Source organism: Centruroides vittatus, unplaced genomic scaffold (genome assembly GCF_030686945.1).
Source record: "Centruroides vittatus isolate TY-2023 unplaced genomic scaffold, ASM3068694v2 contig_753, whole genome shotgun sequence".
NCBI classification, from domain to species: domain Eukaryota; kingdom Metazoa; phylum Arthropoda; class Arachnida; order Scorpiones; family Buthidae; genus Centruroides; species Centruroides vittatus.
Genome location: NW_027122489.1, coordinates 302,147 through 327,415, shown reverse-complemented (window position 1 = coordinate 327,415; position 25,269 = coordinate 302,147). Strand labels below are relative to the sequence as shown.

At 33.0% G+C, this 25,269-nt stretch overlaps 1 protein-coding gene and 1 long non-coding RNA gene across 2 annotated transcripts in view; both read left to right on the top strand.

The window, feature by feature from the left end:
- Nucleotides 1–2,769: 2,769 nt before the first annotated feature.
- MESR6 (misexpression suppressor of ras 6) overlaps nucleotides 2,770–25,269 on the top strand; it is a 154,582-nt gene continuing 132,082 nt past the window's right edge. The window contains exon 1 of the mRNA XM_067277660.1: nucleotides 2,770–2,867. Within this exon, the coding sequence (XP_067133761.1) occupies nucleotides 2,775–2,867 (93 nt within the window). The 5' untranslated portion in view covers nucleotides 2,770–2,774. The remainder of the gene's footprint in view (nucleotides 2,868–25,269) is intronic.
- LOC136981358 (uncharacterized) lies at nucleotides 18,390–18,638 on the top strand. The gene is made up of 2 exons (XR_010881692.1): nucleotides 18,390–18,462; nucleotides 18,531–18,638. It is a non-coding gene; the product is annotated as an uncharacterized lncRNA (long non-coding RNA).

Genomic DNA, 25,269 nt, shown 5'->3' with positions numbered 1-25,269 from the left:
GTTCTTGGATTTCAAATATAGGTTGTTAGAGGAAAAGGAAGAAATTTTAACTATTTAGACAACATATTCAACATATTTACAGGCACATAATAACTTAGAGATAATTAGAGGATGATGAGTTAGAGCAGTGATTCTTAACCACTATGCCGCGGAACTTTAGAGTGCCGCGAGATTTTTGAAGTTTGCCGCCACTGCGAATATCCATACATAAGCGATGTCAGACAAGTGGTTTAATCGGTTCTACCTTCCTAGAGCGCATTTGGAAATTGTAACCGGTGTTATCGGTAATTGCCGGTAGTTATCAAGGCGTTTAGAAAATGTGACCTAAATAACCAACTGCGTTTAAAAATCACTATTATGACGTCACCGGTTGTTCTGCAGTACTTACCGAAGTAACCGTGTGTGCCTCCAAATTTTTAAATTACCGTATATTTCCGCAGATAAGACGATAGTTAAATCATAAAAAAGGCCCCCAAAATCTGGGGTCGTCTTATAGGACAGATACAAAAAAAAATTAAATTGAAATCTATATAAATTAAAATTATTATAGAAAAAAGGACAAACTGTAATTATTTAATAGTAGAGAGTAGGATATGCACACAAAATAGAATAGCCCATACGACGTTTTTGTGAATAGTCAGTCATTATCCCGAATGCCGAATCAACGCAAATGTTTGCAACAATCGCAAGGCAGATGCAAGAAAATAAAATTTGTTCATTTGAAAAATTACAAATAGGACATAATTCCGTATACGCTATACAGTATTATTATTCAGATAATGATCGCTGATCTAAACTAAATTCACAAGCCGTTGATAGTTTGGGGGTCGTCTTATAGGACAGATATATGCTAAAACTATAAGTATGTTTAAAGGAAACATCTTTAAACTCCTTTCCACTTTTATCATATAAAAAAGGATAACTTTCAATTATTCGAATGAAAGCTTCCGTATTGAATGCCACATTTATATCCTCTGTTTCTATTTTTCACAATGTACGGTATTGAACTACCCGCCATTAAAACACTACGTGTTCTCCCGTGATTCAATTTTTTCACGTGACTGCCAGACGAATTGTTATTGACTGATAGAAACGCGTCTTGGCGGCGGCCGCCGCGAAAGACAGAATTCGACCAATTTTCGTGCCACGAAATAGACCTCTGCGGCGAGAAGTGACGTCATTCTGCCGCTTTTCCTTGCCGCGCCGCATGTGTGCATCCGGCTTAAAACTTCGACAAAAATGTATACCTCGTCTTATCTGAAGGTCGTCTTATCTGCCAAGATATACGGTATTTAAAGTGTACCGTGACGAAAAAAGGTTGAGAATCACTGAGTTACTAACTAGGTAATGGTAAAATAAGTAAATAAATTTTCATTTTACTGTTTTGTTCTATTACATATGTATGACAATATAATTAGGAAAGCCATAGCTTATCCTCTGATACATTTAAATAGCTATAAATTTAATTCAGATACAGACAAATTATTTTTAAAATAATTTATTAACTTTAACACTACATAAAGTGTGCTATACAATTTTACTTGATTTGGTATAGTGAGAAATAGCATTTGGGATGAAATAGTTTTGTATGTTTGACATGAAAAATTACATTTCTTATGACACTCACATTGGTTCTACATAGTTTGGTAATTTATATAATATTCTGCACTATCAAAAGTAGAATATGAATGAAGATTTATTGATGGCCTACTGTCTGAACTCTTGCCATCCTACATTTACCTATTTTATTTGTCAACCTGTAAACAGATGTATTATACACAGAACATTATGTACAAAACTTTCATTCACAATATGTATCAATATAACAGTTTTAAACATTATAAAAAAAGCTTCTTGCCTTGAAAATTGTTGAAACTAATATTTCAAATACTTTAGTAGAGATAACAAAGACTTATCACACTGCTACTGGTAACATAAAAATGACACTTCTATCATCAGAATGCAATCTTCTATCATTTTAATGTTACCAGTTGCATTGTGATAAGTCTTTGTTATCTCTACTATAGTATTTGAGATATTAGTTCAACAGTTTTAAACAGATATCTATTTAAAACCTAGATAAATTAAATCGAAAATATAACCATTTCGATTTATCTACATCCTCATCTGTAATTTAAAATCATCATCTTATTAAATTTTTTTATAAACCATGATATAACTTGATATATCATGGTTTCATGATGTTTCTTTACACATAATATAAAATTTAAAAAATTTAATTACGAATAAGATTTTTTTGACAGAACAGTAGAAAAAAGTTACAAAAATGCTTGAAAACGGGAAAACTACCTACTAACCAAATAGATAAACAAAATTTATCTCGCCTAAGAGCGACTCTAACGTCAACTATCGGCAACCTGAGACATTAACTAAACTTTAGAGCATAGCGTAAGGACCAGTATAACTATCGACTCCCACAGAACGGAAAAGTCAAAAATGAAAAATATATATATATATATTTTATGAATGAATGTTTGTTTATACCTCTAATATATTATTATTAGTAATTTTGTTAAATTTATTTTTTTATTTTTGTTTTATTTCAAAAAGATGCGAAAATTTTTCCAGGATGAACAATATTAAAAATTTTGAATAAATTGGCAACAGTTATATATAATCTTTTCTGATTGGCTGATCTGGTTCAGTTTAACACGTGGAGCGCTTGAAATTAAATGGCCTTTCCTCATTTCGCAAACGAAAACCGATTTTAGGATAAAACGTTAGTAAGAATCTACATTGTAATAAAAAAAAAGATGGAAGCTTGTTGTTCGAAGGTAGAAGGTGCAAGATTCCGAAAGAAACTAAAGAAATCCTTGCCTGTATTTATAGTAGAAGACCATAACGAAGTTAGTATTGTAGAAGTTAAGCTGTTTATTTTATAATTCTGTACTGTAATGACATGATATTTGAAATTTTTTTTCCAATAATAGTTTAACAGAAATATGGTACATGAAACATAGTTTTACAGGTAACATTCTATGAGAGGGAAAGGGGGGTTTAACCCCCAAACGATAGACCCCCTGTGCGATCAAAAAATGTCTAATGAACCACACCCCTACGGGCGACCCCTCACGAGATATAGCCACCCAAAATCGGGCCGCGCCATCAAATCGGGAGGACTATATCTGTCATCCCGGTCACGTGACACCTACGTAATATACCAAAATTTTGTTTTTCCCTCTCACAGAGGGTCTATAATTTGGGGGGTTCCTGCCCCAAAAACACTGCAGGTCTCGTGGAATGACCATACTTCAGTTAAGTTGCTACTCAGGACTACTACCCCTATGGTCATATGTGCCCTAGTTTTCGATTCATCTACCCCTATCTGGTCCTACTCCAGCCATTTAGTGGACACTGTCCACTGGAAGTGTGCTCACATGGCATCTGGCAGGGATCCTGACATGTTATGATAGTCATCTAGACTCAGCTAGCTGCAGATGCTGATCAGGTCGGGCGGCATGCTCTGTTGTTGGTAATACTTTGCCGTCAGTAGCATGCATGGTTATTAATCATGTCAGTTTTATAAGACAGGTTGCTGTCAATGGGGAAAGCTGTGTAGCCATATCTGGTTCTTACTGTTCAGATCATCAAGAAATGGAAGTCTTGAACAACTACAGTGGCTGAGTAGATGAAACCAATGAACATTGGTTGTTAGTCAGGGGGTCTGCACCTTGTCAGCAAGCTGGACATGTGGAGTTTTCTGGGTTTTCTTCACATTAGTAGCATTTAAATAGGGGCTAGTTTTCTATAGAAAACCCTCCCAGGTAGCATTCCTTTCGGCAGATTGCTCATGTGTCATGTTGCTGTAAACAAATAAAACAAAACAAAACAAAACAAAACCTGAGAAATTGAGGAAAAACTCAATGCTACAAAAGAAAATTGATGAAAAATGTCATTTGACTCTTAAATCTGTGCAAATTATTTTATCCAAAAATCTGAAGTTTGACCCACAAGAAAATAGAAGTTTATAAATCTGAGTCAAAGCACAAGTAGGCCCACAAAACTATTACAAAAACTTAAAAACTAGTTAGCTGGATGGAAGAATGAGCATGTGGTTACTGTTGACAAGACTTTGATGTGTCTGAGCTATACTAATGGAAAGAGAAGTATCTGTTATTTCAAGGTAGAAAACATGCCAAATGCATGGAAGGAAAGGAAATAGGAACTTCCAAAGCTGGAACAACAGTCAGTATCCCAAATAAAACCTGTATGTGTTTATTGAATTGTGTGCTGGAATAAGTACTGAGGTTTCATTTGAGATAGGAAAGTTTTGAAAAAAGATAGTGGTGGTTGGGGTGTTTGACTAGACCACTTCCTCTCCTCAGAGTGCCACTGAATATAAAGACCACCATACCAAGTATACATAACACTGATCTCAAATCAAATGTCAAAGTCAACATTTCTCTGCTTTATCATAGTGTGATTTACAAAACTTTTATTGCAACAAAGCATCTGCACATACTGCTTCATTAATAGAAGAGTACATGAAATCTGTGCATGACTAGTTTAGCATTATGCTCATTAATAATGAAAATATACCTGTAAATTCTAATTGACTTTGTTTGGTTTTGGCCATCTTAAACAGCAGCTGTTTCTGAGTAAAGCCTAGATAATGGAAAGTCTGTGAAAAGTTATGAAGCAAATATGGAGCAAGATTCACCAAATATACGCCAAAAGATTTTCCAGATGTGGAAATGATGACTTTGTACTGTCAGCAGAAGCAATGACAAGCATATTAAGCAAGTGAAACCAATACATTCCAAATAGTCAACATGTAATCACTCAAAGGAAAATGAGTTAAATAAAGATATATACAGTGGAACCTCGCTTAATGAGCACCTTGCATAATGAGTGTTTCGCATAATGAGCAAATCAAATTTTTAAAAAATGACTTGCTTAACGAGCGAAGTTTCTCGTGACGAGGAGAGGGGAAGTCCCGGATTGTGTGCATGCTCCATCATGCTATTATCTGTGATACCCCCCGCCCGCAAATCAAATTTGCATTCCAGCTTGGTTCATTCCGTGCTAGTAGAAAAGATGATGATGATTCACGCTCCTTAACAATGTATATTGTATAATTTTCTTTGAATAAATGTTATACGTAAAATACCATATTTACTCGCGTATAAGATGATCTCTCATATAGGATGAGGTGTGACTTAAAAGATCAAAATAAAGAAAATTAGATTTATTAATACAATTCTAATTTTATTTTGTTTAATCACAAATAAATTATCATCAAATGTACGTATTAAGGCAAACAACCATGTTTTCTTGACACTATCACGTTTTGTCTACTCGGATTCGCCCTTCGAAGCTTTGTTACAGTTCTCCTCTTTTTCACTCTTACTCCACAAAGCATCATCCTCTGATCTGTCGAGTGAATTTAAAATTCAGTATTTCCTGAATGACTGCTATCAGCTTTTGAAGATTGCTTTTCCACTCACCTGATACCCATGTAGCAAAACCAAAAGATTATAATGCACATGACTAGAAAAAGTTTAGTTTTAATGATTCAGAGTGTACAAATATTCATTAAAAATATCAATTTAACAATTATGAAATAACTACATTTATAGTCATTGCTAAGTGACTAGCTATTTTTGGATCATCTCTTTAAAAGCAACATTCACCTTGACCTTGGTAGCACTCTGAGCATGAACTATACACGGTTCACAAAAATTATTACAAAAACGCAAAGGATCCTTCACTTGTGCATATAGGACAACCCTAGATTTTTGAAGCAGTGAAAAAGGAATAAAAACCTTGTCTTATATGCAAGTAAATAAGGTTTTTGAGTATTTTTTGGAATGGAATGCATTATCATATTTCACATTAATTTCTATGGGAAAAATTGTTTTGCTTAATGAGTGTTTCCCATTACGAGTAAGGTTCTGGAACGAATTATGCTCATTAAGCGAGGTTCCACTGTAGCAGCGTTTCTAAACCTGGGGGTCGTGACCCCACGGGAATCGCAGTGATATTAAAGGGGGGTTGCAAAACAATAATGAAATAATTTTTCGAGAAAAAATCATTTATTATAAACATTTAACTTACAATAAGTACACATGTAAAGAAAAGAAATTAATGTGATGGTTGCATTTGTTTTTCATTTAAAATTTTCTCCATACGTGGATCTACATTAGAAACACACAAAAGCAAATTGTTTTCAAGTAATAAAAGATGATTCCTGTATTTAGTTTTTAGCACAACCATAGATGAAAAACCCTTTTCACAGAGATAAGACGTGGCAAAATGGATTAATATTTTCAATGCTTCTGTGACTAAATTTTTTATACTGTTGGTATTTTCTTAATGTATAAAATTAGTGCAATGTGATTATATAATAATTAAAAAAGTTCACATTTATAATTACAGTCAAAATTCAGTTAGTAATAGTCAGGCTTACTGTTGTTATTCCTTTGGGTGGGGGGTCACAAAATATTAATTTTATTTATATTTACTATTTGGGGGTCGCGGAGCTAAGAAGGTTGAGAATCGCTGCTCTATAGTGTCTGTATTATCAAAATTATTGTATATTTATTAAATTTAATAATAGTTAGTTGGACTTTTAAAACATCTTAAAAATTTTAACACAATTTCTTTTTCCTAGAAATATCTAAATTTTCTGTAACTTTTATTTGCAGTTTAGTTCATTGCATGGTGAATGCAATCATGTTTTTGATTGGATCAGTTAAGTCAACAATCAGATTTGAGTGAACTGACTTTTTTTAAGTTTGTTTATAATTATTCAATAAGCATATAAAATAGAAGAGAATTCAATATTTATAAATATAATCATATAGAAAATGCAATTTTGAAATGCATAAAAGGTTGTAAGTTCTAAATGTTCTCTAATGGATGAAGTAAAAGTATTCAAATTTGAATTGTTCTGTATTATACTCCTACAAAGCAAATTGAATGCAGTTTGAAAATAAGTGAATAAGTTCTTGTTTTCTGAAAAGCAAATCTAAAGATAATTTGTTTGTAAGAAATCAAATCAAAATTAGTCCATACCATTTCTTAACTTTGCATGTTGTTTGGTCTTTTTCTTTAGGTTTTGATAACTTCTCTTTGTTCTCAAAATTATCAAACAAAATTTCTTCTCATTATATGTTAGAAAACGTCTTATTTCATTTATCCATTCATTCTTAATACAGTGGACCTTCTTTACAGCACTGCTCACTATACCATGCACTTGGTTATAGTGCAGGCAATGTTCATGACGCAATAAGCTCAGACACGTTTATACAGGTCCATGTGGCGTTAGTGAGTAGCGCATTTTATTGTTACTGCGTATTGAGTAATTGTGTATGTATTGAGTTTCTACATGTATTTTGAATAGTGTTTAATTATTGTATGCATGATGAGTAAAAGAAAAGCTTACAGTGCAAAAGAAAAGCTTGGCATTATTGCTAAAGTAAAGAGGTGAACTACGTTACACTGCGCCACTCGGTATAACGCAGGTGCTGTATCCTGCCCGACATGCGCATTATATTGGGGGTTTATTGTACAGTACTTCATTTGTAATTGTTTCAATTCAGCTTGTTCTCTTCATTTTCCTCCATATTTCAAAGCTTTTAAGGATTTTCTGTTTTTCTGCCCTATATAACTTAATATGATATTCCAAATAAAATTCTTACTCTTTTCCTTAGACTTAAATCCATTACTTTAATGATTGATTTATCTTAATTTTTTAAAAGCATCTTTTCCTGTAATAGGAAATGGTGCTCTTGAAAAATTAAACTAGAAATTTAATTTTTCAAGAGCACCTCTAGATTAAACTCTAGTTTGCATTTATCATTTCCATTAAGCATTCCTTCCATACACTTAATTTTCTTTACCTGTTTAATTAGTTTTCCAGTTATCTTTGTCTAGAATGTTAAGAAAATTTGCAATATTTCTTTGTATTATTAACATTAACTATTTGGTCTAATAAGATCTATGCACTAAAATCCAACGAACAACAACAAAAAAATAATAATAATTAGCATTCTAAGTTTTTCCAACTTTTGCCATACTACTTACAATCAATCGTGTGAGGTTGCCGAATTTGTGATTTCCAAATGTCAGGACTTATCGTATGTGGGGTAAAGGAAAGTGAGGCAAATAGCTGCAGTGACAAACAAACCTGTTTATTTACACTAAGTCTTACAATCTAGTGTGTCTTGCGTGTCTTGTCTTCTGGTGGCTCTTGATGGTTCGGTTGTTGGCCCCGGGGCAGACAGTTGATGCTCGACTGTGGGAGGTTGTGACGAATGGTGAAAGCCCGAAGTTCAATCGGATGGTGTCCACTTGTAGAGGCAGAGAAAAGTCTGGACAGTTGATTATAGTTGTTAGCTGGGGAAAGTCTGAACAGTGGTTGACACGGACAGAAGCTGGGAGAAGTCTTCACAAGGGGAGGCAGAGAAAAGTCTGCTTTGCCCTTGAGATCCAGGTTTTTATAAGATCTTTCTCCCCTGGATCTCCAGCTCCTGATTGGTCAGTTTCCTGTCTCTAGGCAGACGACCGACCATTTCGAGCTATCAAAGGTTTAAATTCGACACTGTGTTTTATTCCGATCAAGGGAATTTAATCGCAACTTGAAACCTCTGCTCGTATTCAATTGTTTCGAATTCTTATAAGTCTGATACATAATATCAGCGCTGCATCTCCTTTTAAGGTTAAAAAAAGAACATTTTTCTCTCGATTAATAGCTTTAATATTTCCCGATTTAAAGTATCCTTCCAATTTCTACGAGCATCAGAATCAAAAGCTTGTTCCCCTGATTTGACATTTTTATGATATCAAAAACACATGAGCTCGAGTATCGCTCGGGCTTCACAATCGTAATTTTTTATATTCTAATGATTAGTGCCATATTATTTGCATTTAATATCTTTTCAACTTTCTTATTGTTGTATCTCTTAGACCTTCTAATGCTGCTTTTCTTCAATGTACACTAATTTTAAAAATTAAAGCAACAAAAAAACTTGTGTAAAACCAACAATATGAAAAATGAGTAGCTTAAATCAGCTACTCACTGTCATATGTAAATCAACAAAGTGTCGTCATGCAAGTGTTATGCAAATGATGTGTGATAGCAGTACACCTGTGCAATAAAATGTAATGTGCTATATATATGGCAAAATTTGTTTCTGACAATCAATCATCCACTAGGACTGTTAACAGTAAGGAAGTACTTTTGATAAAGAAGTAGCTTATCAGATCATATCTTAGAGAAGGCATATAGAACAGGTGGCCAACTTTTGTGTACATAAGATCTACTTTTTATCTTAAAAATGTGTCACGATTGACTTGTTGTCATAGGCATAGTCTAAGTGGGGAGGGGGAGGTGTGAAATACATACTATGTTTATAAACTGTGTTTCAGTATGAGGTGCACTCCCGCGAGCTATGGGTAGATAAGCAAAATATATGTTCAAAATTATTTTTAATTTTTAAATCACCTATTAAGTTTTTGAGATATAGGTTCATAAAGGAAATAAATTTCCAGACCAAATTTTTGATATTTGCAGCTACGAGTTCATTTCGTACAAGTGGTACGTAAAAAAGTTGATTTTTCAACACTTTCTCAAGATAACTTTTAGTAACTTAAATTATGATTTAATTTTTTTTATCAATTGGAAAGCGCCAAATCTGACAGAGGGTGCACAAAATGGCTGCCGAAACAGGTAAGGAACCGACAGGAAACATTGTCTTGTAGAAGGTGAAACCGTTTCGGATGCTGGACACATCATATTTTGTGGATTAAACTCTAACAACAACACTGAACATAGTTTTATTTATCATAATAGTTATGGTTTTATATTGGAATATGGTGTATACTGCTTAAAATATTTAAACACTTCTCACCTGTTAACGTGTAACAGGTGAGAAGTGTTTTAATTCTACAGACGATAGTCTTTTATTTTATTTTTAAATAATAATTCTTATGTAGTCATGACGTAGCAGTAATATTCCAATTCAAGTTTGAAAATTATTCTTTTGAAAATCTGAAGCCGTCCACATAGAAAGAAAAAAAATGTAATTTTTTTGTAAATGGACATGCCTGTCGAAAAATTGTTTTTGTACGCAGATCAGAAAGAAAATAGGTAAATTTTTTATTTTTATATACATATTTTTTTTTTTTTTTACTACTCAGACACCTTATACTTCTGAGAAATTATTAATTTAATAATGCAAACGTTTTCTACCTGTTCCACAGGTCATCTTCAAGCAATTTTTACTTTTGGAATGTTATCTCGTGCAGGATCGAATGTATATGTGCACGATATTTCAAAATTTTAAAAAACCGTTGGAACATTCCATGTAAAATATAAAATATAAACAATAATAAAAACATTAATAAAATTAATTAAATAAACGTATTGATCTGGGATGTATGTTGACATAATATATATCTATATTCTATACGGGATGAGGATACGTTGTAAGCTCGATTAAATGGGGTGTTTGTCAATCATGTATTTCCACGCAGTTGGCAAATTCGTTGCGTCTTTATAATTCAAACATCTACCTGTTGTCCCTGATCTGTATATTTCAAATTTTTCCGTGGTTAATGCTAACGATGGTGAGCGTACTTGTTTGATAACTTTGGCTTCATTCCAATTAATTAGTGATCAAAGTTATCAAACAAGTACGCTCACCATCGTTAGCATTAACCATGGTCTCGGTCTTCCGTTAACTCGGTCTTCATCAGGTTCTAACTATATAGTTAGAACCTGATGAAGACCGAGTTAACGGTCGAAAACGTTTGTTTTCAAATTTTTATTACTGGTTTTTAAAAGGTTGAATGCGAATTATTTGCTCACACCAGTACAGAAGTCGAACCTTTTATTTTATATGAATTTCCACTTAAGCAAGGGGTCTCGGAATAGCTATAGCAGTGCCCTCCTGTATTTGTTTAACTTATGATGCCTGATTGGTTAAATTGGCCAGATCTTCAGAATGGATAAAACTGGTGTAAAATCATCAGCATAGCAAGAATTAAAATCATAAATTTGATTTTTTTTAGCATCTATCTATTTTTATGTCATTGGTTGTAAGGTCATATAAACAAAAACTTCAATCAGTGGCTTTAAGATTAGTTAATGTTTAAATCACAAGTGAGAAACCTATAGCCTTTCATGCTGCATGTACAGTACAGTACCTTTTTTGTGGCTTATAGTGTGGTCTGATGATGATTATAAAATGAAACAAATTTAATTTTTCAGTTTTTGAGTTACGAAAATGTTAGATGTCTTCATTTAAAAAACACAAACTAAATACAATTAATGTATATTTTTTATGTATGTATACAAGTATGCAACCTGCTATATAGTATGTGGGCTTATGTCTCAGTGAAATGAAATCTGGCTTTTCAGTTAAAAACGTTTCTCACATTTGGTATACTGTAAATGCCTTTAAGTCAATTTCTATAATTTAAAATTACACTTCATTCTGACACCGGGAATGAAATACTAAAAACTGAACCTGTTACCGGTGTAATTTGCGTGAAAAAATCTTTCCACAAACGTTTTCGAGCTTTCAAAATAGCTCTTCTTCAGGTAGAGAAAAATTCCGACAAAACACTTCGAAAAAGGAACGTATACATTTAAATAAAAAACCGAATCTAAAAATAGAACACAGATGTTTAAACAAAAATATGGAACTCGCATAACGAACATTAAGGTGGTCATGCGCATTCGTGCGCTGATGTTGGTATTTATAGATCGTTGTTTATGAGGGCCTGCCACGCTATAGAAAGATTAATCTCATCCTTCCGATTTATACATGTGGTCCGGTGGTTAGCCTTACAGATGGATATAGCTTCCCGCCATTTTAGTTGCTCCAGGAAAGAAGATTTTTTCACGCAAATTACACCGGTAACAGGTTCAGTTTTTAGTATTCTATAATTTATTTGGTGGTTATAATGAATACAATTTATTGTCTTTTTATTAATGATTTTTCAAAATTTTTCTCATTACAGTATAATTCCATTCTGTATGGTTAAAATTACTCATAAGAAAACATTCTGTAAATGGCTTTCCTCCTATAAGCATTGAATGAACTGTTATAGCTAACAGGGATATTAGCCTGTTATAGATCTAAAACTGTTGTCATTGTCAACACTGGTGTGTTTTGTACCCCAAGGTTTGTTCTGTTCTGGGGTAAATGAATCTTTTGTCCCTGCTTTACTCTAGTCAATGTGCCTGCACCAAGTTGACCACTTTGTTCTTCCTACCCACATATATATGCTTTCTTATTACCTTTATTTTGATCTTCATGCAGTAGCTATTCATTCTGTCGATGAGTCAATTCAATCCGGAAATTTGTCTGTTACATGAATTATGTAGTATTAAAACTGTGCAGAAACAATAAACTTTAAAGTATTAGTACATGCTATAATACAATCACTATTTTAAATGTAATTCTTTAAACTTTGTACTGAAATATAATTCTTCAAACAGATATAAAATCTCAAAATGCTAATACAATGTAAAAGGTAGTTTCTTTGCACACTTGCAAGACATTGATATAATAAAAATGTAAGGCCACTTTGATGCATGTTCATTAACATCAGTATATATAAAAAGAATAACTGAAGAACTTATCAGTTTTGGTGTTTACTTAATAGATAGTTGCATAGATCCATAATTAGACAAAGCAGTCATCAAAGAAAATCTGATATTAATTGCAGATCAATGCCATTTTGTAATAAGAGATGTTATATTCCTCACTTACTTGGCTCTCTCTTATTAAATTAGAGTAAATTAAATTTTAAAGTTATTACAAATTATATGAATATTAGTAATATAAATATAAACACACGTGCACAAGTGTGTGTGAATTCCTTTTAACTCCTGCAATTTTTGTCCAATCCAGATGAAATTTTGGTTATATTCATTTTATGTTCTGATGGAAAGTATAGGCTACTTATTTTGCAGAAATATTAGTTATAGAATAAACACTTTATCAATTTTGGATAGGTGGTTGCAGGCAGTGACATCAGAGATCTCATTTAGTTCATGCTTGACAGCAGAATTTCCCTTGTTGCAATTTTTTAAATATTTTGGCAAATGGCATATTTTAAACTTACTTCATTAAATTTATACTTTAAAAGAAGATAGCCACATTGTGTTGCTTTTATAACACATTTTTTAAAAATGTTTCCATAGTGACCACATGATGTTCTATTATCCAGTCATTGGAAGTAACGATCTAATAAGTCCATTATTTAGAAAGTGTTATCACTCATCTAACTAATGTACAGTACATTTACAATTCATCTTTGTTTTATTAATGTGGAATTGAAGAGACTTGCTATTTTGTCCAAAAAAAAAAAAAAAATGCCTAGGAGAAAGTGTAAGAGTGAAATTGGTCAGGTAAATTGTAGATCTAAAAGAATAAAAAAAACTGAGACTCCTGAAGGCTGTGAAGTCTGACTTGAGTAACATCAAATAAGAATGGCTTTGTCAAGGGCCGTAATTTGTTGAAATATTAGCAACACCTCTTGAATTTCTTAATCTCTACTTTTCTCAATTCTTCAATTTCTACTTTCTCATAAAAAGTAGTCTGTCATGCTTGATGGGGGAACTTTTAGTATTATATTTTTTTAGAATAGTTCTTAATTAATTTTAACAGATATTCATTAAAGACATTTAATTATTGTATAGATTCTCTATTACATGTATTTTGTATGATATTATATATGAATAAAGATTAATTTACATAATAATTGTTTATTTCAGTTTTCTTTCTTTACTATTAAAGTTATGCTGAAAGTATTAGAACCCAGTCATTATACATAAATTTTTTCTGATTACACATAATTTGTTTGAAAGTTAAAGAGGATTCTTTATTTCAGAAACATCAGAATAATGCTAGTAAATACAGTTAAACCTGTCTATCTCAAACATGTTTATCTTGAAAACCTCTATCTCAAAATTTAATTTTCTCCCTGCATTTTCAGCTAAATTCAATTTATCTTATAGAAGGTTTTGAGAGAAAATTATTTATCTCAAATTATGGATTGAAGTGTCAATTACAAATTCAAAATTCAGCAACTACATTCTGATATCATAAATTGCAATTGAGGAACATCACTGGCAATACAGCTTTTTCTTTTTCTAATTCAAACTGGATATTTGTTTTAATTTGGTTGATTTGCTTGATCTAATATTAACTCTTCATTTGTATTTTTACTGTCAAATATAATAATACAGTCATTCACATACCTATTGTAAAATTCTATTCCATGTATATTTCTAATTTTTTTATCAATCTGTATCATAAAAATTTCTGCTAATCTCTGGCCTATGCGTGTTCCCATTGGTATTCCGTCAGTTTGGGGTAATAATTTTCTTCAAACCGGAACTAATTATTTTCTATTATTAATAAGCATAACTTAATTATCCAATTAGGTACATTTATTCTTAATAATGAATTTTTGATATCTTTTTTTGGTTATACTGGGATACATGTTTTTTATATCTAGTGACATTATTTCCTATTGCTATTAATAATTTTCATTTTTTAAAAGAGAAACGTTTACTGGACTGTAAAACAAACGTACTACACCTTATAAGTATCCAGTAGGAAGTTTTTATTCTAATAAAAACTTCCTACTGGATACTTATAAGGTGTAGTACGTTTGTTTTACAGTCCAGTAAATGTTTCTCTTTTATTCGAATTATGGCTTCACCAGCCAAACTTTATAGAAGATTAGTTATTAAACTTTCTAGAGCAAGAATGAAGTTTGAATTCCTTAAGCAGTGCCGTATTAACGGTGTATTCCCGATGTCAATTTTCTGCATCAGACTTCTGTTGGGCTGTGACTCCTTATTACCAAAGCTACAACATCTATGCCTCAGCAAAGCGATTAAGAACGTTAGATCTTATTATTCGTTACTTCATAGAATCATTTGTCTGGAGGAGGAACTCTACCTAGAAGACCAGAACTTATTAAGGGAGATCAACAGTAGGGTGATCGGTTTGACGTCTAATGTTGAAAGGAGGTTAAAATGTAAATACGTGAAGAAACTCAAATGGCTATTCAAGTGCCAACACATTAAACCTCGAACTAAAGCAGCTTGCGCACTCACCACATGGGATGATATCACCCCTCCGCACTGCCTGATAGAAGCTTTACAGCACGGTCCTATGTACGCTCCGCACCCAAGATTGCAACCGGACACCATCATACCAGATGTTGAGCTAATTATCTCTGATTTATGTCCAACCAAACAGGATTATATCCGTTGGAAAACAAGGTTCTTGGCAGAAAGGGAGATACGAACGAACGCACACTCCAAACGTTTACGAACCTATATCAGGGATTCCAGGAATTGGCTCAGTGAGAATAACATAGTGCTAATGAAAGCTGATAAAACCAAGGGCTTTGTACTCTGTAAACGGGAATCTTATAACCAGAAGCTACGTGAATATATTAATGAAACGGATTGCGTTATGGCTCCGGACAGATTTTTGGATACCCTCCAGAACAGAGTTAAGAAGTTCTCCTTATCCTCCTTGGCTCGCGTTTTGCATTTGGATCATGTTGTAAGTGCACCGGTGCCGCCACAAATTTTTGCTTTTGGGAAGACACACAAGGCGGGCCAGTAAATTCGTCCTGTCGTGGAAAAATGTCAGGCACCAATGTTTCTCCTGGAAAAGAAGCTGGTTAAGTTCGTACAGAATAATCTACAGGCTTACCCCTTTAGCATAAAAAGCTCTTTGCAACTGGTGCAAAAACTGGAGGATGTTATGTTGACAGACAGAGAAATCATGACCGTTATGGACTTTAAGTCCCTATACCCATCCATCAAGCTTCCACCATGCTTTTGTGCAGACTTTAAGAGACTTTTTGTTCGCCAACATAGTGAATTCCCACAACTATCACATGCATATCTTGGAATTAGCGAATTTGGTCTGCCACTCTTCTTTCTTCGAGTTTGATGAGAAAATTTATATACAAGGAAGGGGCGTCCCCATGGGGAGCCCCATGTCCGCAGTCCTCTGTGAGATGGTGCTATGCAATCTCGAGCACGATATCTTACCGTTATTCCGCAACGACATGGTAATTTACACCAGGTACGTTGATGACATTTTCATCCTCTGGGCTGATGATCGCAACATCCAGCATTTCATAGACATAATCAACCACAACCCATACGGTCTAACTGTAGAATTGGATCAACAGAGTGAGTTCCTTGTTAACTTCATGGACCTTTCCATCGTCTGCAAAGAAGGGGAGATAAGAACGAGTGTCTACCGGAAACCAGTATATCACCTCCTCGTCATCCCCAGTAACTCTATAGACCCCGGACAGTTTAAGATGGTGGCATTTTGTTCCTGGATTCGGCGAGCTTACACCCACTGCTCAAGTATTCAAGACACTTTAAAGAAATTAGCCTACATACGAAAGGTGGCTGCACAGCATGGTTACCAAAGAAGTGTCGTTGATCACTTAATAACTAAATTGCAGAAGAACAGTTGGCAGCGCGGATGGAAATTCACGGAAGGCAGTTGTGTTGAGCTGTATGCCCTTTCTTAATAAGGTTGTCAAAAATGTGGCCAGAGAGAACAACTTGCGCATAATTTACAAACGCAATCCAACGATTTACCGTCTACTGAGAAACGACAAAAGGAGGGATCGCTCCAGTGAGTTAACAGGGGTATATTCTATACTGATAAAAGATCATTGTTTTAACACCGACATTGTATACGTAGGCGCCACTTTATGTAACCTCAAACAAAGAATAAAAGAGCATAAATACTCAATAAGCTGTGGCAGTGACAGCACGGTCCTAGCGACCTTTGCTAGGCAACAAGATATAACAGTGCATTGGGATAAGGCCTCCATTGTCAGAGCCACTCGATCCAGGCAGGCTATCAAATACTTGGAAAAAATGGAAATACATAAGGCGCAATTATCTACGCTTTGCATCAACCACCAGGATGCAGACGGCCTATCATCGGCCTGGAAGTCTCTTGTCGAATAGCATCACGTTTTGATACGGAAAACGGGGCTTAAACCTGTCAATGCGCAAGCGCGGTTTTTGTAAATTTCGAACGTTGTTTTTTGTAATTTCGAATTTTGTTCGTTTTTGATTTTCATTAACTGATGAAGGCTGATTAACGCAGCCGAAAACGTTTTTATTCTAATAAAAACTTCCTACTGGATACTTATAAGGTGTAGTACGTTTGTTTCATTTTTTAATCTCTTTAACAGATTATCTATGTTTTTAAGGCTATATTTTGATATTTCTAATGAATTTAATTTAATTTTTAGAAATTTTTCTAAATTATAAAATATATAATTTTTAATGTCTATTAGAGGCCTGTACTTAACTGGTTCCTTATGTATTTTCACCCTAATGTTGAATTTTGGTGTTCTGTTATCTTACAGTTTGACCTTCCTCCATTATTAATTTTTGATTCTTCAATTTCTCTAATTCCATTTCCATTAACTTTGACATATCTTTGATTGTGTCCTTTTTCAATTGCTGGTATTTTCCGTCTTGTATTAATTCCTTTATTACTTCTTTCTTCATTTCTGTTTTCATAATTATTGTTTGTTTTGTCTTGTCACCTTGTAACAATTCTAAATTATTATCTACTAGAAATGTTTTTATGTTATTAAGCTGTCTTTTGTAAGACCTAACCTTATTTAATGTTTTTTTATTTAATTTCTGATTTTTTACTATTTTTTGCATACCTGATCTTATTTTGTTTCTTCTGGAATTTTCCATACTAGGTGTTCTGTAAATACCACAAAGTCTTCTATTTTCATTATTGTTGGCCCATTAAAGTTTATTCCTAATTCCAAAGTTGTTCTTATTGGCACTGGTAATTCAACATCTGACATGTTCAATATTAGTTTTTCCCTCCATTTTTCTCTTTCTATTAATGAGGGATATCCTATTTTTTTAAACTAATTTATTGTATTTATTTTTGAAAAACTTACCAGAACCTTTACTTTCTCTATTTTCTTTTTTGTTTTTCTTTATTGATTTCTTCAATTTATATTTTTTAAATTTGATATTAGATTGTTTATTTTGTCTATATCATGTCTCTGTAAACTCAATGTTGGCAACTTAATATCTTCTCTTGTACTACATCTCCTTGAGTACCAAATTTCAGTTTTTAATTTTTCTATTTCCTCCTCAATTTTCTGTCCGTTGCATCTTCCAATTCACCTGAATTTCAGCTACATATTATTAAAAATTATTACATATTAATTCATATGCCTCTATGTCCTTATTTTCTATTTGTTATATATTTTGTGTACTAGGACTTAGCCTATTAATAGGAATATTTATCATTTGTCAGTATACTGTGAATTTTAAAACATTATATTTAATAAATGCTTTTACCTTTATACAGGTTTTATAACATAGTGATAGGAATTCTTCTGTGTATTTACTTACATATTGAAGTAATTGATAATAAGGAAATTGTAAGTCATATATTATTGTCGGGAAAAAATTGTTATATATTATTTTAATTTTTGTAAATTTATTTTAGCACCATGTTTTTGTAAACCTGCTGAGGAGGGACCAGAAGGTCCGAAACAAAGAAAGTGTGTACAGGTATAATACAAGGTGATCAATAAAGATTGTTTTCTCTGAATAAGGTTTTCTTCGATTGCTAAAGCCAAAACACCAGTGCACATCCTATTAATAGGCTAAGTCCTAGTAGACAAAATAACAAATAGAACATATAGAAAATCGAAAATAAGGACAACATAACAAATAGAAAATAAGTACATAGAGGCATATGAATTAATAAACCTGCTACTGTTTACTGTGTAGGAACCTCTATATCTTGAATTTCTAGTTTTTGTGAGATTTGATATAGGTTCAACTGTATAAATGAAGTAGCCAAAAATATACATTGGAATTTTTCATAAATTATTGACTAACAAAATTCATATTTCTTATTTAAACATTTTGAATTTTACTATGAATAATTTTCATTAAAATGAAGTTTTAAAATGATTAAACTTTTATTTAAATTGAAGTTTACATTTTAATGAAATATACTCATTAAACACTAAATTTCAAATTCAAAAATTTTATTTTCAAAAGATTTTGCTATGGTAATAAAAAAAATTTACTTGAATGAGAACTTGGCACTATAATAGTTAAGTGAAGTGCTTATATGTCATGTTCAAATGTAAGAATGAAAACATTTCTAATGAAATATTTACTTTGGTTTCCAGAAATAAGCACTTCTCTTGACTTTAAAAATATTTACCTTAACTTCAAAATTTTTTAATATAAAAAAAATTAAACTTTGGACAATAAGTTATTTTTAATTTTAAGTTTTTTGATTCAGGAAATTAGAATAGTTCAATAAATAAATTTTTAATTTTTTAAAATAATAACCACATCTAATATGACCAAACTGTGGAATCTTTTTGACTGTGAATTTGCACTGACTGTCAGGAGGACTATCTTTTGAACAATGTGTCAATTACAGCAGAAAATAACAAGTACAGATCCATTCATGCACCACTTTCTGTATCTCTTCATTTTAACAAAACCCTTCATCTCTATATTACTCAATCATCATCATTGGATACTTGGAGAAAGATATCCAAGTATTCAAAGATGAAGATTGAGAGCCCTGACTGTGACTCTACACTAAGTGGAAAAAGTCACTGACTGATTATATACACAGGAATCAGAGTTTCTGATTTTTGGGGTTGAGATTTCTCCACCATTAAATGCTTATAGTATTTCTGAATATCTCATTCAGAAGTTAATTGTTTTCTTTATAGAAAAATCTGAAATTTTGCACAATAAGGTTGCTGAAATATAAGTAATTGATCAGTGCAGAAATTGCCTCCAAAAAGCTGTATTTTCTCTTTCTTCATCTGGCACTGCAGACACTCCTAGAGAATAAATTACTGGGTCTAGAAATCTGAAATTTTTAACTTAAGCCTCTCTCATTATCAGTGAGGTGCTCATGAAACTTCCAGGTCAATAGGTTAAAGTTTACAGGGATTCCCCGTAGAGCTATTTTATTTTTATTGCGGGTGTACTATAGATTACTCCCTATGGAATTTCAGAACTTTGATTATATATTTGAACTTGGGACCGAGACGAGTTCAACGGTACCCTACTTTTGGACCAGAGACGAAAAATAAAAAAGTTATCACACTTTTATGTTACCATACTTTTTTAATGCTCTCAAGCAGACGGCACCGTAGTTGCTAGTATTGCCATCTTGCGGTAAAGTCTGCAAACCGTGACGTCGGACTATGGTCATCTCCCGGTGCGTTAAACACGCGATACGAGAGCGGAGAGAGTGACGCGACTTCCGATCATCGCGCGATCGCCATTTCGGTTAATGTTACTTATGGCGGTCCGACTGACCTCTCGTATGGGCACCACCACATGCTGCCATGTGCTAAACTAGTGATCGATTCACGGTAGTTCTTGAACAAAGTAAAAAAAGCGGGAAACGTCTACTAAAGGCAATTTTAACGGCAAGCGACGGGACTCCCGATCGCGATAGCGAGGCCGACTTAGCGGAGAGCGACGCGACTCCCTATCATCGCGCGATCACCGGAAAAAAGTATGATAACTTTTTTATTTTTCGTCTCCGGTCCAAAAGTAGAGTATCGTTGAACTCGTCTCGGTCCCCGAGTTCAGATATATACCCAAACACACGAAATTCCATAGGGAGTAATCTATAGTATACCCTTTATTGCTTAATTTTATGCTGGTAAAGATAAAATTATGTTGAAACTAATGATTTTTGTTATTCTGGATAACATTTGACTAAAAGCTTCAATTTATTCAAATTCAAACTTTATAACACCACCAATTGAACTGTATATTGTTGACTTAGGTCTTGATGCAATAACACAATCATTAACCAAAAAACAAATGATATCCAAGCAAAACATCTGAGATGTAAAAAAAATTGCACCAAGTAAAAAGTTATGACAATATGGATGACAGTAGTGTTGCCACCAGGCCTGTTTTTAAATTCGTGGTCCAGATTAATTATTAATTTGTTCGGTTTTCATAGAAATTGTGAAATTATGATGAAACAAAATAAATTAAAATAAAATACTTGCAAATATTTTTATAAACAGTTAAAGACTAACTTTACACCCCCTCCCAAACTTATCCCCATCTTATTGCTAGGCTAAGAGTGACAAAATGTACTTTTAAAATTCTAACTTGCAAATATTAGGTTTGTTCCAACACAAGTACCTAATTGGTTTAAAACTGGCATGCACATTGTTCAGTTCTTGGCTGTAAAATGACATTGTGCATGCCTCATATTTATATTATATATTATATCAGATACATTGTATCTTTTGTAACTTAATATTATTCATGTTGGTATGTGTTATTTATTATTCTTACTTTTATGTATTATTTTTGCAATTAATATCAACATTGGACTGTTAATTATTTTTGGATATGCCACTTGTGATTATTGTATTATTTTTTCACCTTTTCAAAACTGCTGACCTGGACAGCAGGTCAGGTTTGTTCAAACAGAAGTGTTTGACGCATGCGCAATGTTATTTTATCATGCAAAGAATAACATGCATGCCAGTTCTAAACTACCAGTTAGGGACTTGTGTAGGAGCAACTTAAGAAATGAAATAACTTAGCTTTAAAGAGCTGAGAAGCAAAAAAAAAGGGGTTGACAGGTTGCGACATTTGGCGTAAGATGGTGAAATTACTGAATTAAGTTTCGGTGAGATAGTGAAGTCTCTCGCTGTTAAAATAAAGTAAATTTATAAAAATATTTGCTAGTATTTTGTTTCATCATAATTTCACAATTTCTATGAAATCCCAGACAAAATTAATAGTTAACCCGGACAATGAATTAAAAACCGGACAGGTGGCAACACTAACACTGGATGATAGTCAAATTTTTTCTGAAGAGTTTTTCTTCGGTAAAGAAAAACTTGACATTTCAGTGATGCTCATAAGATTTTTACTTATACTAATATTTTTCATATTTTTCTTTAAAGTGCCAAGCTTATCTTTACCAAAGAAAAATTAAGAAAAAACTTTGTCATAATTTTTTTACTTGGTACAATTTTTTACATCTCAGATGTGTTTGTTTGGCTAGCTGATTAGAAGATCCAGATTGAGTGTCTTTTTGAGATTGAGTCTTTTGTATTTCCTATATGATCATATCTTGTTGATACATGTCATGGAGTCTTGCATTATACTATAATGTCCTGTGTGAATGGTTTACAATGATTTATTCTAATCATCAACTTCAAGTACAACTTTGTTAGAATATTTGAATCACTGTTCACGATCAACCTGTGGCAAGTAATACACAATAATGGGAACCTGGTGATCCTAAAAGAGTTATCATCTTTGTGTTGGGCTGATTTTGAATTTTTTTGGTTTTGTGAGGAAGAATAGCACCATTCTTTTAGCACCACTTTTTATTTTGGGTTGGAAGTTGTTCTCCCTATCCTCATAGCATCCCAGTTCCAGATAATCATTGATCCATCTTTCTTTCATTTCTGGTGTCGACTGTTTATCTTCAATAATAATAAATGACGCTTTTAGCCCACAGCTTTAATTTAGATAGTTAGTTAGCCTAATAAATAGGATTTAACAATTTGGAGGGCTTATCACACCAAGGCCAACAGAAAAAAGGGACCAGGACTTTTACAAAAAAGTTAGTCTTTAATAATCACCTTCAAATTTAGGTAAGGATGTATTTTGGGTACAAGGACCCCTCAGCTTACAAACACATAGCACCAACATATAATTATAACATTAATAGTTAACCAATACAAAGGAATTTTTGATATATACAGTGCACTGTATTTACAATTTTTAATACAACCCATATACTAAAGAACTAAAACTATTGAGCATAAAATTTTTTAATATTATAATATGATATATCACATTATTTTGGACCAGTAAATGTCTTATTTTCTCTCACATTTTGAGGGGTCCTTGTACCCGAAATACACCCTTACCTAAATTTGAAGGTGATTATTAAAGACTAATATTTTTGTAAAAGTTCTGGTCCCTCCTTTTCTGTTGGTCTTGGTGTGATAAACCCTTCAAATTGTTAAATCCTATTTATTAGACTATCTAACTCTATCTAAATGTTTATCTTCACTTGGCAGACACGTTTGCATATTGCAATATGTTATGAATAGTGTGGGGTGGATATATCAGATTGGTTTGATATTTCTGTTAAACAAATTTAATCATCAAATTTGGCTGCAATCACCTGCAATGTGACTGTAATATATGTTGATGATTTAAATAAACATTAAATGTAATTGTGTAGGTGCCAAGGTGGAAACGCAGGTTTAAAGGGTTGAGAGAGGTGGTGTGGCAAAAACGGACAGGGAGGTAGTCGCTCGAAGGAACCAGCTGGATGTGTACAAGTGTTTAGTTATATTAATAAAGAGTTATTCGTATTATGTTATCTGGTCAGTTGAGTTGTTTATAATACATGGTGGCAGCATAGAGGAAAATGTATCAAATACCAGTACCAGAAGTTTTTAATTTTTGTCCCGAAGATTGGAGAACATGGATAGGGCATTTCAAATGATTTCGGACAGCGTCTGGACTCCATAATAAAGAGGAAACTGACCAGGTAAATTCTTTCGTATATTTAATGGGACAGAAAGCCGAGGAAATTTTGACGTCATTTAGTCTCCCAGAAGAGGATAGAAATGACTATTTGAAAGTTAAGACAGCATTTGAAAAACACTTTGTCCCAACTAAAAATGTTATATATGAAAGATATAAATTCTATTCTTGGTTTCAAGATGGAGAAACTGGAGAATTTCGTGACTTCCTTATATAGTCTGGTTAAAACATGTGATTTCCCTGCTTCATTTCAAGACGAAATGATTAGGGACAGAATAGTTTGCAGCATTAGAGACAAAAAGGTTTCAGAACGTTTGCAACTAGAAATGGAACTAACTCTGGATAAAACAATATACACTGCAAGACTGGCTGAAACAGTGAAAAAGCAGCAAGAAGCTTTTAAGAACAATTCCGGGAATAACATATATGCATTAGACAAAACTGCACGTAAAAAGAATGTATTTTCAAAGCCGGAAGCTACCAGCAATTCATTTACTGGAAACAAAACTTCAAATTTTTGTTATTGGTGTGGAAAACGTGAAACATACTAAACTAAATTATTCTGCACGTAAGGCAATCTGTAATAAGTGCAAAAAAATAGGTCATTACGCAAAGGTCTGTAAAGCTAAAGTGAGTATCAATGAAATAGAACCTAATCAAAGTTCATTTCTAGGACATGTTAAAGGATCAAGTTGTTGATTTAAATAAACATTAAATGTAATTGTGTATGTGCCGAGGTGGCAACACGGGTTGAGAGAGGCGGTGCAGCAAAAATGGACAGCGAGGTATGCTCAAGGGAACCATCTGGATGTACAAGTGTTTAGTTATATTAATTAATAAAGAGTTATTTGTATTATATTATCTGGCCAGTTGAGTCGTTTATAATACAGTGACATCTTTCAGTTGGCTGGATTGTGGAGAACTGGCCATAATTTCTGCTTATTCTTGAATTTGCAGTTCCATTTGTCGATTTGCTGGAGAAATAACAATACATACTCATATAAAACTTGCATGTGACAATAAATATCAGAGAGTTTTACATCACTTTCCAGGAAAAAGTTATGGTTTCTTTATGCAAACATCCAAACAAGGCCATTATTTTATACTTTTGTGGCCTGAAACACATGGTGTACACATCCACTGAAATAAAAAGTTTGCTTTTTCACAGTATTTTCAAGGTTATATGCTGAACCAACTTTGTATTAAAAAAAATATTAATAATTGACAATGATTGAAATATACTATTCACTCACTATAACTTTATTTAATGAGTCAATGAGTCATTTAATAACTCATTGACAATAATTTATATGCTTAAAGAAAACATTGTGATTGAATGGAACTTTATTATTATAAATGTGATGATTATGATAAGTGAGTACATAAAAACCACAATAGTAAACTGGAACGATAGCTTTTAGTATATATATACTAAATGCTAAATTTCCAAGAAGGTTGAATTTGTGTTTTGCTGGAAATTTGATGTTTAGGTGAGAGTCTAAAAGTGATTACAATATCATAGCAAAGGGACAATTTCCCATGAAAGAATGATACAATTTAAAGGAATCTTTAATACTTTGTAGAATCTCTTCCCTGGATATATGCACAATACAGTTGGGCATGGAGGCATATGGACACTGTATGTTATTCTG